General features: G+C 36.7%; 1 protein-coding gene and 1 long non-coding RNA gene across 16 annotated transcripts in view; one reads left to right on the top strand and one right to left on the bottom strand.

Annotated features, from left to right (window-relative positions):
- On the bottom strand, positions 1–9,989 carry LOC122138501. The gene is made up of 4 exons (XR_006155629.1): positions 9,826–9,989; positions 6,594–6,662; positions 2,520–2,655; positions 1–2,413 (listed from the first exon to the last, which is right to left on the bottom strand). It is a non-coding gene; the product is annotated as an uncharacterized LOC122138501 (long non-coding RNA).
- Positions 9,106–14,401, top strand: part of LOC109096757 (1-phosphatidylinositol 3-phosphate 5-kinase-like) — a 19,629-nt gene continuing 14,333 nt past the window's right edge. For 4 of the 15 annotated variants that reach the window (XM_042731436.1, XM_042731445.1, XM_042731438.1 and 1 more), the window contains exons 1-6: positions 9,106–9,264; positions 10,598–10,788; positions 11,869–11,916; positions 12,101–12,259; positions 13,658–13,767; positions 13,982–14,153. In XM_042731436.1, coding sequence (XP_042587370.1) covers positions 10,608–10,788; positions 11,869–11,916; positions 12,101–12,259; positions 13,658–13,767; positions 13,982–14,153 — 670 coding nt within the window. In that variant the 5' untranslated portion in view covers positions 9,106–9,264; positions 10,598–10,607. Of the gene's footprint in view, positions 9,265–10,597; positions 10,789–11,868; positions 11,917–12,100; positions 12,260–12,367; positions 12,702–12,763; positions 12,785–12,872; positions 12,885–13,657; positions 13,768–13,981; positions 14,154–14,401 lie in introns of those variants that run through there. The other 11 variants (XM_042731441.1, XM_042731448.1, XM_042731442.1 and 8 more) reach the window with 5 other exon arrangements.

Here is a 14,401-nt window from a genome sequence, read left to right on the forward strand (position 1 = left end):
ATGAAGCTTTAATATGAATCTTATTTGATGAGCACAGTGTCTAAACATCCTCTCTGCCTGTTCATGTGTGCACAACCCTCCAGTCTGTCCTTTCCACGTTTACTAATGACTAGCCACTGGATGACACCACAGTACTATTCTCTTCAATGAATGTGGCGTATTTCGGGACCCTAGGCGAATGTACATATCGGGCCTGACCTTCCCTGCAAAATAAAAAAAAAAAAAAATCCAGTACGTGACTGTGCATGTAAAAGCATTTTCACACAAATAATGAAAAAGCTGACCCAGCCATCTCTGAGAATAAAGAAAGTTTGTTGACATTGTTTACAAAATCACCTTGCTACTAGGTGAAAATAAGATCTTAAGAGTATTTTGTTCATTTTCATAAAGGCAAATAAAGTGCAAATGCCCCCACAGTATGACTAACAGGGCAAGAGTACTGAACCTGCCAGATCCCACACACACATGAAACAGCACCTCTTCAAACAGTCACTTAGAGATGTTTTATCAGAATGACACATGGCATCAGTACTGGCATAAGCCTGCTTTTACAGTCTTTGGATTCTACATTCATTTCAATTTATGTCACTCTTATGCATATTAAAAGTCTCTATCTGGACCAGTTCTTCACATAGTGTTTCATGTAGTGAATGAAGAATTGTAACTTAACAAAATCTAACAAGCATTTTACTATCTGATCCACAAACTGTCTAACACAAAACCTTGATTGAATCTGTCACCCATTAGAATGCTAATTCCTGTTCGTTTGGCAATACATTTGGCCCAGATCACCTGGAAATCGAGGCTGTGTAGCATGAGGGATGAAATATTGTGGGATTATAGAAATATGTGATTTATCCAAAAGTACCCAAGAGTGAGTGCGTAATGCAAGCGAAACATAAAATGTAAAAAAAAAAATACGGTTCCTTGGTAGAGCCTGAGGCAAGTTAGACCTTTTACTGTCAGAGCTGCTTTAAAAGCAGAGTAGTGATTGAGCCGCAATGGATATGGTGGGCATATTTGTCCATCGTCCTCACCGTCCCTGCGCTGCTGATGCACTTTTTCCCTTTCCATCAGATGACTTGACATATGCAGTTCTTTGACTACGCCCATGGATATTTCCCCACAGCAGTACTTTAATGATGCTGTTCTAAATAAGAGCTGCTCATGCTCCATGATAATCATCTCTCGGGGAGTGTCCTAACCAGCTCAAACTAAAAGGAGCAACATGTTCCATCACTCAACGTGGAAACAGTTCTTTACGGTTTGCTGATGATCGCAGTATATACACAGTATTTACTATGATGCATTGATATAAAAATCTATAAGTAAAAACAGCAACATATTGTCTGAGTTCAAAAAGACAATCTCTGCTATCAAACACACACACACACACAATCATTTGATGCCTCTGTATGCAACATGTAATATCCTTACATTATTTTAGGCTAAAATAAAATTGTAAATACTCAATTCTTATTTAATCAGTATAGTTTCAACATATTCAGTATTTTTGCATAATATTGAACATGCATTATTATTTTTTTTCAATTAACACTGTCCCTAGCAAACAATTGTCCATTAGTTGTTTCGTATATCGCTTTTTAAATTTTTACACAAATTTGTCATACATGCAATAACATTTCACTTCACTCTAAATTTGTTCACCATAAATGAAAATCCATAACTTATAATAAAATAAAAAAAATTACACAATTTAAAAATTAAGTTATTATTCATGATATCTTCTGCCGCAATATTGATATGCATATGTAAACAGCTGGCACAGGCTCTATTGGTGCAAACACCCAGAAATGGGCATCAGACAACACAGTTTTCAGTTACACTGTAAATAAGAGCACACATCCTAAACATGTCTCCTCAGCAGCGAGAGATCCTGTCGAGGATGTGACCATCACTAGACGTTACCTCTCCTGGGACTTGTTGCCTTGATCACTTTCCATCACAGTGAGAGAAAAACACAGATCTCACAGGCTCCTAAAGGAGCACGTCTGGCTCTTCATTCTCAGTAGAGTGCTCCCCAGCAAAACAACAGGGAACAATGGGTATTTGTATCAGGCAACGTTGCCAGTTGAAATGTCTTGAGAGTGTGCCACGCTTCCAGCTTCCATGACATTTGTAGAAAACAGATGACAATACTAATACAAAATTAGGCATAAAAATCAAATAATGAGCATTGACTGCTTTCCCTCCTCACATACAGTATGTTGGCAGGAATGGAAATAATTACTGGATAAATCCTTCTAACATTCATTTACATGTCTCTTTAGGTTCAGTACAGTACAGGGCAATTTTCTGTTTCACAGCACTGAACAAACATCTACATTGGCCATCATTAATGGCGTATGTTCCTGCAGCCGATGTTCATTTGCTTCTTGAAGTTCGCAGAAGGCTAGGAATAGATCATACACCATGCTTGATAATTAGACACCAACAGGTCCAATTGCGCAAGAGGGAATTTTTGCACATGGGCATCATCTTTGGGGAAAGGAGCTTACCAAAGACGCTTTCTGCTAATGATGCCTGGCTTTGCCCGCTCCCTTCTGAGTTTCCCTGGAGCTAATTTCCTGGAACATCGCCACCGTTGAGACTTTTTCAGGCTTTCGGTCCCTTTGCATACAGATTCTCAAGACACTGATAAGGAAGGAAAGCAACTTATGTATGTCAAGCAGAAAGAAAAATGCAACCTTTCCAGCTCACATCATCAGAAAAGATGATTCATCCTGACTCATCTTACAACAGGCACAAATTAGGAGTTTTTAATTATGGCAAGTATAATACGCTCTTCATCATTAATATTACATTGGAACATTATGATAATGACAGAATGCAGAGAAAGCTTGCTTTTAAGTCTACCAGTTTAACAGTCCTGTGCTAAAAAGGCCATACACCATCCCAGAGCAAATCCAATTCCTGAAATGTTGCTCTTTCATAGCTCTGGAGATTTAAAGAAGCTCTCAGTCATAAATCATTTAAGCATTAACTTAACTATGTTTCAGATTTTCCTTCTGAAATTCCCTAGAAGAAACTAAAATAGACACAAATAAGTAAATTGCTGACATATAGTAAGAGTAGAGAGATAAATAATGTGGATCACATAGCTCAGATCATTTGGTATTGGAAACTGAAATCTCTGGCTTTTGATTGATGACTTTGATATCTTGGCAAATCTGAGCACAATTGAGATATTACTGACATCTGAAGTGTGAGAATGCTAAAGTCTATTTGTCAGGAGAAAATGCTGAGACTTTGCTGAGAAAATGCAAAGGTCTTTCAGTCTCACTGCTTTCTAAGAGAAGCAACTGAGAAATTGATGAGATAACTCATTTGAGATTTATTTATGTATTTATTCTTTTTTTTCATCCTCAAGAAAAGCTTGCTAATTTCACCTAGCATACAATAAATAAGCACATAAAATAAAATAAAATACACTGCTCATATCTAGAAAGCAGAATATCAGAGAATTTGGTTCTTTTTACCAACAAGCAAAAACTTAGCAATGCACAGCAACAAAGCAGAACACACTAGCAAACAGAATGGCATAGGAATGCACTTGCAACCTCCCACAGCATCTTGTGGAGGTGATTTTTTCACTGGCAAGGAACAATCTTTTTTTTTTTCTATATTTACCAAAATCTTGATCAAACTTATTACATAGAGAAGGCTGTTTGTTACTGTCTGCTCAATCATACACCAAGGCAGCATCTTAGAGCACCACAAATGTATCATCTTTGAAGTTAACTGAGCATATTTTGGTTCTTTCTGCCCTGTATTCCTCTCATTTGTCACTATATAATTTTTACTCATCACAATGCAGATTACCAGTTTGTAACCTGAAAAAAATCAGGACAGAAATCTACCAAAATCTGTTATTTCTGCTGTCATGTAATACAGTGAAAATAAAGCACAAGACTTCTGTATTGTATAGACCATCCGTATTATTCATTAAGAGTAAGAAAGGAAAAGACTGACCACTGTCAAATGTGTCCTGATTTTTTTTTTTTTATTTTTTTTTGAAAAAAACAATGTGAACATTATTCAGACAATTTAAAACAACATGTAAGTAGATGTCATAAGAGAATTTTTAGTACTGAATGAACTCCTTAAAAAAAAAGAACAAACAGACTGTCTCCTGAGAGTTTCACCATCTTGTAATCCTGCTTGCAGCAGTCTGGACAGCGTCATTACTCACCTAAGCTACAAATTGGACACATAACATTTTATTGCCTGTGATTAAATCATGAAGCCATTTTCAAGGCAATAAACAGTGGAGAATGAGTGACTAATACTAAAGGAAGTTGTCATATAGTAAAAAACCAACCTAACATGTAGTGAGGCAACTCTGCCAGGCATTCATTTTCACAAAGTGTGACAGTTACAGTAGCCCTGTACTGTACATATTTATCAGATAACTAATGTCTGAACTTTGAATTTTATATCAAAACAAATAGACTGTATTATCAAGCACACAAATAATAAGTCTATGAAACTTTACAGCACTAAAATCAATTTAAATCATTCCTCATGCATCTAGATTCCTGTTCAAATGCAAGTTATATTGTGTTCTTCATGCCATCAAACCCTGTATGTTAACCACTCTCAATATTGTAACAGTTCATAAACCTGCACAAATATGACATTTCTGAAGAAAAGGCCAAGAGATGACTCACTGCTATCTAAATCAAAAGTCAAGAGAATAATTTGCACTTCCTTAATCATTATATGAACATAATCACTGCTGCTTGAAGTGACAAATGGAGTACAGTTTAGCAGAGGTTATGTTTACATAAACCACGCCGATACAACAGAGGCATCCAAGTAACTAAGCAACTGTTGTCAGGTTTTAAACTGTACTACTATATGGCATTATATTAACCTCTCTAAGCAATGGCTAATAGTCTTGCTCTTCAAACAACTGTACAACTATAAGGTATACAAACCAGCTAATCCAACAACCAAAAATGACAGAATACATGAAATTTAAATTCACTAATACTTAATGACTACTTATATATTAACTAATCTACTTACAGATTTTGTTATTTTCAAATAAATAATATGTACAGTAACTTTTTGGAGATGAAGTCACTTCAGAATTTGTTTTTGTTAGTTTAATGGATATCACAAAAATATCATTTAAAGTGGTTTCAATCATATCTCTCAGAACATACCCAATTTGTCTATTCTGGTACAAATAGATCTCAGACTGTCCCATTACGGCAGTGTGTACCTCAGGGATCAGTGTTGGGTCCTATTCTTTTTAGAATTTATATGCTGCCTTTTGGACAGATTATATAAATATCTGCTATGCAGATGATACCCAGATTTATATAAGTACTCAATCTGATGTTACACTCGCACTTGAAACTTTATCTGCTTGTTAACTGAAAATAAAGACCTGGATAAGACAGAACTTTCTTAAATTAAACTATTCTAACACTGATATTTTATTATTTGGCACTCCAGCTTCTGTTAATAAATGTAATACAGTCAAGCTGAAAGTGGATGACAGCCTGATCTCCCCTTCTGTGCAGGTGTGGAACTTGAGTGTTATTTTTGATGCACAGTTGAGTTTTAATACTCATTTAAAAAATATTACAAAATTAGCTTTTTATCATTTGTGAAACATTACATGCATAAGACCCTTTCTCTCTATGCCTGATGCTGAGAGGCTTATTCACACCTTTATAACATCTAGGATTGATTATTGCAATTCACTTTTTGCAGGTCTACCGGCAAATTTGATTAAGAGGCTGCAGCATATACATACCTCTCCTGCTTGTGTATTGATCTATATGTCATCACATGAACACATTACCCCTGTATTTTTTAACTACACTGGCTTCCAGTATAATCACGTATTGATTTTAAAGTTCTTGTTTAAACTTATAAAGCAGTACATGGGCTGGCACCAGAATATATATGTAGTATATATGTAGCTTGGTTACATCATCCACACCTGCTCAGTCTCTCCACTCTTCTGACTCTCTTATGCTTTTTCAGCCCCATTATAAACATAAAAATATGGGAGAAAGGTCCTTCTTTTGAAATGCTCCAAGGCTGTTGAACTCACTGCCTTCTTTGATTAGGAATGCTCTCTCTCTTAACTGTTTTAATAGATTACTTAAAAAGTATATTTTAGTAAGGTCTTTAAGTTATAATTATCAGTATTTTTAATTTTATTTTTTCTTTTGATTTGAAGTAGTGTTTTATTCTTCTATGTTATTGTTATGTTTTTACCATGTTATAGCACCCTGAGTGTAAGAAAGGCGCACTACAAATAAAATGTATTATTATTTTTAATTATTATATAAATTGAATAGCAATAAAATATTAATATTAGGGCTGTCAAATCGATTAATTGCATCCAAAATAAATATATGTATAATGACTTTATATAAATATGTATATATATATATATATGTGTGTGTGTGTGTGTGTGTGTGTATGTGTGTGTGTGTGTGTGTGTGTGTGTGTGTGTGTGTGTGTGTGTGTGTGTGTGTGTGTGCATGGGTGTGCATGTGTGTGTTAAGATTATATATTATGATTGTGACCAGAAATAATCTACTTACATTCACCCACATCTTCAATGTCAAATGGCAAAGGCAGTGGAAGCTGGGACAATCTCCTCTCTCACTGTCCTTGAGATAAAAAGCAAAAAACATCACATTGTTATGTAGCCTTTACTTGCATATGAGATCTGTGCCACCTCTTAAAAGGTTACACAAGATTAAAAGGTTACTTAAATTCTGTTGGGATCACACAATATATTAGACGGTTTCCAGCTTTTCCATGCATGCTGCGCTCCTAAAACAACAGGACACAGAATATTCATATCGGACAAGGACACTATGTAGGCCAGTTTTTAAATGGGTGAGGGCGCCCTCTCAATGGAGCTGCTGGCTTTAACTTCTTAAGAAAAGTTTTGATAGCAGGCAAGAGGCAGACAGAAGCATTTAGGAAAATAAATGTTCATCAAACTGAATGAATGGGTCCCATTTACAGTGTTGGTCTCTGAGAGTATAATTTCATAAATGTAGACCAGCAAAGCTGTACTTTCTTTCTGAATGGCTGCCATGGCAACAACCACATGACTGGCTCAAAACTCAAGCTCAACTCCTATCTCTGTTCATTGTGGCTTCTGTTGCAGGTGGATTCAGGCTATAGTGAAGCAAAGTAATGCAACATCAAGCTTACCAACCCATTTTGCCTAGTGTTAGTGAAAGTCGTGACATTTGTCAAGTATGGTAACCCATACTCGAAATTGGTGCTCTGCATTTAACCCATCCAAGTGCACACACACAGCAGTGAGAAGTGAACACACCGTGAACACACACCCGGAGCAGTGGGCAGCTATATATCCAGCGCCCGGGGAGCAACTGGGGGTTCAGTGCCTTGCTCAAGGGCACTTCAGCCATGGGTATTGAGGGAGGAAGAGAGTGCTGTTCATTCACTCCCTCCCACCTACAACTCCTGCCGGCCCGAGACTCGAACCTGCGACCTTCTGGTTACAAGTCCAAATCTCTAACCATTAGGCCACAGCTGCCCCTATATAATAAATATCTGCAATACAGATGGGATAAAAACTGCTATGAGATGCACATGAACAAGGTAAAATGGCAAGTGGCTGGTTTAGAACAGAGTACAATAGAAATATGTTCTGGATTATTCAGCGGTTGGAGGTTTCATGGAGCTTCATTTTGATATCATGCTTACCATGAAGTGCTTCTTTGTAAAGTGCTATAAAATTATTTGGTATCTTTGTTTGGGTTTTGGGTATAATAAAAACTACAGCATAAACTGTTATCATATGCATAATATTTCCAGGTTAAATCCGCAAAACCAACTATAAACACAACTCCACCGAAAACCTATAACCATCTTCTTGTCAAGCTGAAGAAACGACATGTAGGAAAGCTGAGCTACCACCAGATGTCGACATTTCCACCGTTTGATTGTCATATTGTAAATATTCAATGACTTCTATAATATTTAAACATTTACATCGCACTTTATGGTTTCTGTTTCAGTCTTGGCTCAGAAAAAAAGACAGCAGGATCTGCTTGGCATGACTGAAGAGAATGAGTGTATCCTTCAGTGCTGGTCCACCTGCAGGCCTTACAGTGTTCAGGTGTGGCACGAGCAGTGGCTCAAAAACCTCGAGCTCATGGACACCATAGGAAGATATCCGCGGCTGTACACAGCACATGTCAGCAAATCATTACTAAAATGTACAGTAGAGCAGATATTTACCATTTTGTCCAGTTATTCTTACGTAAGCGTACTTAATATTATTTGATAATTTTTTTTTTGCCTGTGCTTGTACTTATTTATGCATACTGTATTCATGCATACTTCATTATGCATACTCTGACTTGCCTTTTTTCATATTATGTGTTATTAAAGGGATCCTCATTGCCACCGATTTCAGCAGAGAGACATGGGAAGGCAGAGAACAAGAAAACTGCAAGAAATGAGCATGAACTGTCTATAAGGGATGAGAGAAAGTAATGTGATGAAAAGATCAAATCTGAACACAAAGATACATCACAAGATGAAGCCTAATTCATGCAAAACAGGGTTTAAATCTTAAAGATAAAATCAAATGTTTTAATATCTCTAGAAGACTAGAAACATTCTTATTGAATTGCATTAAGTGATGCCACTGCTGTGTTCAATGGTGAATCATAACCGCAAGGGGTCACTTTACACAGTTAGGGTTCTGAGCATGTACAACTAATTTAACCTTTTTGCTCCTGTTTTTCTTTTTCTACTATTTCTCATTTGCTGTTTTATGTTTTTTTATTCTAAAATTCGTGTCGTATTGTAATTTCGTTTTTATTATTACCCTCGTATAATATAGCTACACACCCCCTGTACAAGTTTAAATCTAAATAAAAGCATTAAACCAATTATGTCTGACATATAACCAGATATGACTATGTCATGTTATGTTAAATACCTAAAATTTTATAATAAATATTTTAAAATGACAAGTGCACTGATTTCCTTTTCTTTTTCTTTTCATTTTTACCGATTAGCCATGCCTGACTTTACGATCACGAGAAGCGCTATTTATCACAACACTGCTCGAACTCTCTGTGATCGACTCGGCAGGTCTGATCAAGTCTCCGAACATCACAAGGGTGGAATTAACTGAAAATGTCTTTCGGTTAAATGAATTAAGGATTAATTATCTCTCTAAACAACTGACATAGACGTGATGTAAAAAAGGCGGCTCAGGTAACACGTCTAACATTTATGTTATGCCGTGAGGATACATGTATGTTAGTATTAGTTTATCAGACAGTTAGCTTTGCTAACTTTACTGGGGCCTTTAAAAGATGAAACAGGAAATTTGACATTGTTGTCGAAAACTAACGTGTGTGTTAAATATATATTATAAGATAACCACAAGCAAAACTGAATGTGTCTAAATAATAAGCCAAGCAGATTAAATGGATGAGATACTCTCGGATAACAACAGTCTACCGCAACATCACTGCTTAAATCTGACATAGGCCTAGCTTAGTATTTATCTTATTTGCTCTGTTGCATTCTATTATGTGTTAGTATATTCGCTAATGAGCATTTTGCAAAAACGTTACGGTAAAATTATTATTTATGTTGGGTCTCATCCACTTCACACATGATCTGTTATGAATTCTCTAAAACATTAACAGAGCTATTTTCTGCCGTGTTTGTAATAATAATGCACATGTATGGTTAACAATCGTAAAATTAGCTGAACGTGTATATGATTAAAATAAATATAATAAACCGCCAGCGTAAAGCGTGTCTTACTATGGCGAAGGCTTGGTTCCTGAATGTTGATGACGTATCAGGAGGGTTCGTGAATAGGCTTACCTGATTGGGTGAAAGGCAGAACGAAGCCTGGCTCATGAATATTAAGTATGTTAGTTGATTGGACGCTCTTACCGGGAACGTCAGTATAAAGTAGTTATTATTCATGAGCAGGCCTTCGCCATACTACAGTTCCCTAGAAATCACATGACATTGAAACTCGTGTTTGTGTTATGTTTTTTTATTTCCCGGCCTTTTTTTGCCATTCCTTTATCCATATCACTTGGCCACTCGCAGCTAGTTAGTAAAGTGTCAGTCCTGTTTCTGAAATGAGTGGATAATAGATAAACGCTGTAGTGATTGCTTATCACTTTCTCACTGACATGTTTACAAAGATCAGGACACATTTTATAAATCTTTCTTAAATGACAAAGTTAACTGATATCCCATTGTGCAGAAGTTCTCTTGTTATAAAAGGAACTTCTCTTTCACAATCTGCCTTTTGATCTTTTTTTATTATTATTATTTTATAGTCAGCAAGTATGTGTGATCTCGTCTTCATTTATAGTGTTTTGTAGTGAGGTGCACATTATATAGATCACATGACTGACTTGTACATTAACTTTGCTTTAGCCTACTACTGACATCAGGCTTTATTTAGACATTACTGAGACAAGAGTACCAACCCAATGTTTATTTAGTACACAAATATAATCAAACATACATTATTGTATTTGGAGTTGGACTGGATTGAGTCTGGTTTGTCTCTCAGGGGCAGTGACATGGCTTCTGAAGACAAGGCTTCCTCCTCGTCCTCTGCGATGGACTGGAGCTCCGAGCCGCCACTCTCTCCCACCAGTCCCTCCCATCTAACACACTTCAAACCCCTGACCCCCGAGCAGGACGAGCCACCCCTGCGCTCTGCCTACAGCTCCTTCGTCAGTCTGTTCCGCTTCAGCAAAGGTGAAACAGATTTTTTTTCACACCATTGTGTCGTAATCAACATCTCTGCACCTGCATTTCCTCTTTTTTTAAATCATGAAGTTGGTTTCAAAGGTTCACTGTTTGTTTCCTGCCGTCAAACACCGAATCATGAATATCATTCTCCTTTAAACAGCTTTATGCAATTATGTGAATGTAGTCCTTTTTAATAAGTCGTTAGCACTTATTTGGAAATTGGATGCATAGTATTTTGTATTCCTGATTGACTGTTTGTTTGCACATTTAAAGCATAAAAATTTGTAGCATTTTAATAACCTGAATTTGATTTCTGGAATAAATGTACAAGGTTACATGAAGTAGCCATTCTAGATTTAGAGAATGTGCTCTACTGAAAATTCCAGAAAGCCGGTGGTGGGAATTGTATTGAACAGTCAGTGGAGGGAAATAAACAGTCATGTGGTTTTGCTCATAATGCACCAATAACACACCGCCCATTCTGCATGCTTTCATGTGGTTCTTTATTTTACTCTCATGGTTTTTTTTTCTGTCCCTGTGTATAATATCAACAGAAAATTCCTGCTGGAAGCGAGCTGTACAAGAGTGAAAGTGGCCCCTTTAATATGAAATTATAATAAGACATAAAGCTTTAAGAAATAATATTTAGGCGCATCCTGTCAACTTAGTGCATAGGACTTTTACTCAGAACTGTTCATAGGGTTCACTTTACATTAAGGAGTTAACATCTTACTATGAGGAAATGATGTGCCCTAAGAACTCTTTAGAAAAGAGAAACTCCTGCTGCATGTGCATTAATTATGAAATAGATGATACTCTAGTGGATTTAACAAAAGTTCAACATTTGCATTTGTGTTGGACATTTTATGATTTTGTTTAGGTAATATATTTGATCAGGTCAGTGGAGCATACTACAACAGAGAAATGTCAGGAATTCAAATGAAATTTCTTTGAATATTATTGATGTATCTAGATGTATTGATTTACAGTTAATCAGTATGATAATCCATACAATTTAAAATTCATTTTAAGTAAAACATTTTTATGGTGATCAATTCTCTAATCTGTCCCTTTCATTCCTTTTAGAAAAAACAGGTGCAAACATTGCACCAGCAAAAAAGCTTGCTAAACTTGGTAAGTCTAGATTTTGTACGGAAATACAAGTATAGAAGAAAAAAACAATTCGGGAAAAGAAGATTAAAAGAAGAAATGTCAACACAATGCAAATTCTTTCTTTAAATGGGCCAATCACCACACAATTTGAAATGTTCTACCTTTTGATGGAGACAGAGTTTTTCTGTTGCTTTCAATCGTTCAGAGGAAGGACGGCCTCCTTCAGTGACCGAGAAAAGTCAGTCGGCTTCATCATCACCACAGGGGCCACGGCGCAACTGGGCAAGTCCCTCCCATTCTGTACATGGCTCCGAACCCCACAGGAAACATTCAGAACTTCTCAGAAGAACATCAACTGCTTCAGGTACAAAAACACAAGATTGCATATACTTGTATAATTGTACACAATTGTCTTTTTTCAGCTGTCCACAGTTTATCGTCTAGGTATCTGTTCTTCTATAGAAGAGAATGCTAAAATCTTTAGTTTTTTTTACGTAGACAAAACCATTGTTCTGTATTCCTCAAAACAAGCTCTTGCTAGAGTTAGAAAGGCCAATCCTATCAGTGGTCTCTTTGATTGATGAGTAGTTGTGGCAGCGTGGTTCTCACAGGGTTTATCATTGAAGATAACAGTGATTCGAAGGCTAGACTCTGCCCTCATATGATCCATACCACTCTCAGGAGGGCCACTGGACATTTACTATTAGTGAAAATACAGGCAACGCTTCAGTAAATCCATGAAACAGTTTTTGTTTGGCTGTAAACTTGGAAAACTACATTCTGGAGTTATGACTATAATTCAAGAGGTGAACAAGTATTGTGAATCATGACTTTTTATTTGGTTTTAAGTTGCAAGATGAATTCAAGATGACTAGAAGCTGAATATTTTGTGAGTGCTGATTGAGTTTTACGATAAAATATTGCATGTGCCGAAATCTTTTAGGCTAAAGTTGTTGTATGTTCCTTTTTGTTCACAGTGGACTGGGAAGGTGAGGATTCTTTATTTTATTTCATATGTATGAAGTCCGTTTAATATAGACCTAAAATTCTTCAATTCATCAACACCGAATTGAATTTTGTGTGTACACTGCAAAAAAAAAATATATATATATTTTCTTTATCAGTATCTTGTTTTAGAAATAAAAATCCTTAAATAAGAGGAACAAGAAACAAATATACTAAGATTTGTTTTCAGAGAATATATCTTTAATTACAGTAGGTAGTTTTTTTCTTAACACACTGCCAGATAGCTTTGTCTTATTTTAAACAACCCCCGCCATCCCCCAAAAAACAGCTGGCAAATTTGTTGAGGTAAACTCGTTTATTTTGTTGATGTTTAGATATGCTTACTGGAAAAATGTACAGAAATACTGATAAAGAAAATGAATTTTGCAGCGTCTAGTTTTAAATGAACCACATTTGTTGCATGTGAAAGGATGCGTCAACGGTTTGAGCTGAACAAATTTGTGGTTATGAGCTTTAGTTGTTGGTTTTAGTAATTTCACATGCTTCTATTCATTCATAGTTTACTTGTGAGAATCATAATCCCACATAATCCTGAAAATCCTCGCTGACCTATGGCGGCTGACATAAGCAATCATTGACAGGATAAAGAGTGCTGGTGGATGTTTGACTGCAGGCTTTGGTTTTGAATGAGCATGTGTGTCATGCATTTTCACCTGTATATTGTACTTTAGAGTAAGATTAACATTTTTTTGTTTTGTATTTGACTGGTGCTTTTTTGGTTTCTTTGCATTTATAGAGGGTCGACGGAAATCAGAAGCTCCTCTGGGCAGCCACGATCCCCGAACAGCTGTCCAGCTGCGCACAGCCCTCAAGAGACTCAAGGAGATCATGGAAGGGAAAAGTCAGGTATTGATTTCCCGTGAACTAGCTGTATCTGTATATTAAGGCTTTTTAAGATGAATGTCATTGAAAAAAAAATCCCAAGTTTGAGTATTTTTTGCATGTTTATACAGATGACCCTAAGCTTATAGACAAAAGAGCCTACCCACATTCTCCAGAATACACTACAGAGTACAGCAGTGGATTGTAACAGATATTAATCATGTTTTTTACGTTCCAGGACAGTGATCTGAAACAGTACTGGATGCCGGACAGCCAGTGTAAGGAGTGTTACGACTGCAACGAGAAATTCACAACCTTTCGACGCCGTCACCATTGTCGACTCTGCGGTCAAATCTTCTGCAGCCGATGCTGCAACCAGGAAATTCCTGGCAAGTTCATGGGCTATACGGGTGAGTGTTGTTGTGGTGTTCGCTGTGGGGAGCGAGGGTTTGTGGACGTAGCCTCTTTGAAGAGGCATTCGACAAGAAGATGAGCAGCTATTTGAGATTAAAGAGTAAGAATTCCTCTAGCATGCTGCGTGTGTTTGCGGTGGTTTGACATTTTGGGGTTTTGATTTAAATGGGTTGTGGAGTGGACTAACTGGTTTGGTTATGAAAAAGGTAAGAATTTGTGTCTGTGCACTTTGAACTTTCAGGAG

This window comes from Cyprinus carpio, chromosome B9 (genome assembly GCF_018340385.1).
Source record: "Cyprinus carpio isolate SPL01 chromosome B9, ASM1834038v1, whole genome shotgun sequence".
In the NCBI taxonomy this organism is placed as follows: Eukaryota; Metazoa; Chordata; class Actinopteri; order Cypriniformes; family Cyprinidae; genus Cyprinus; species Cyprinus carpio.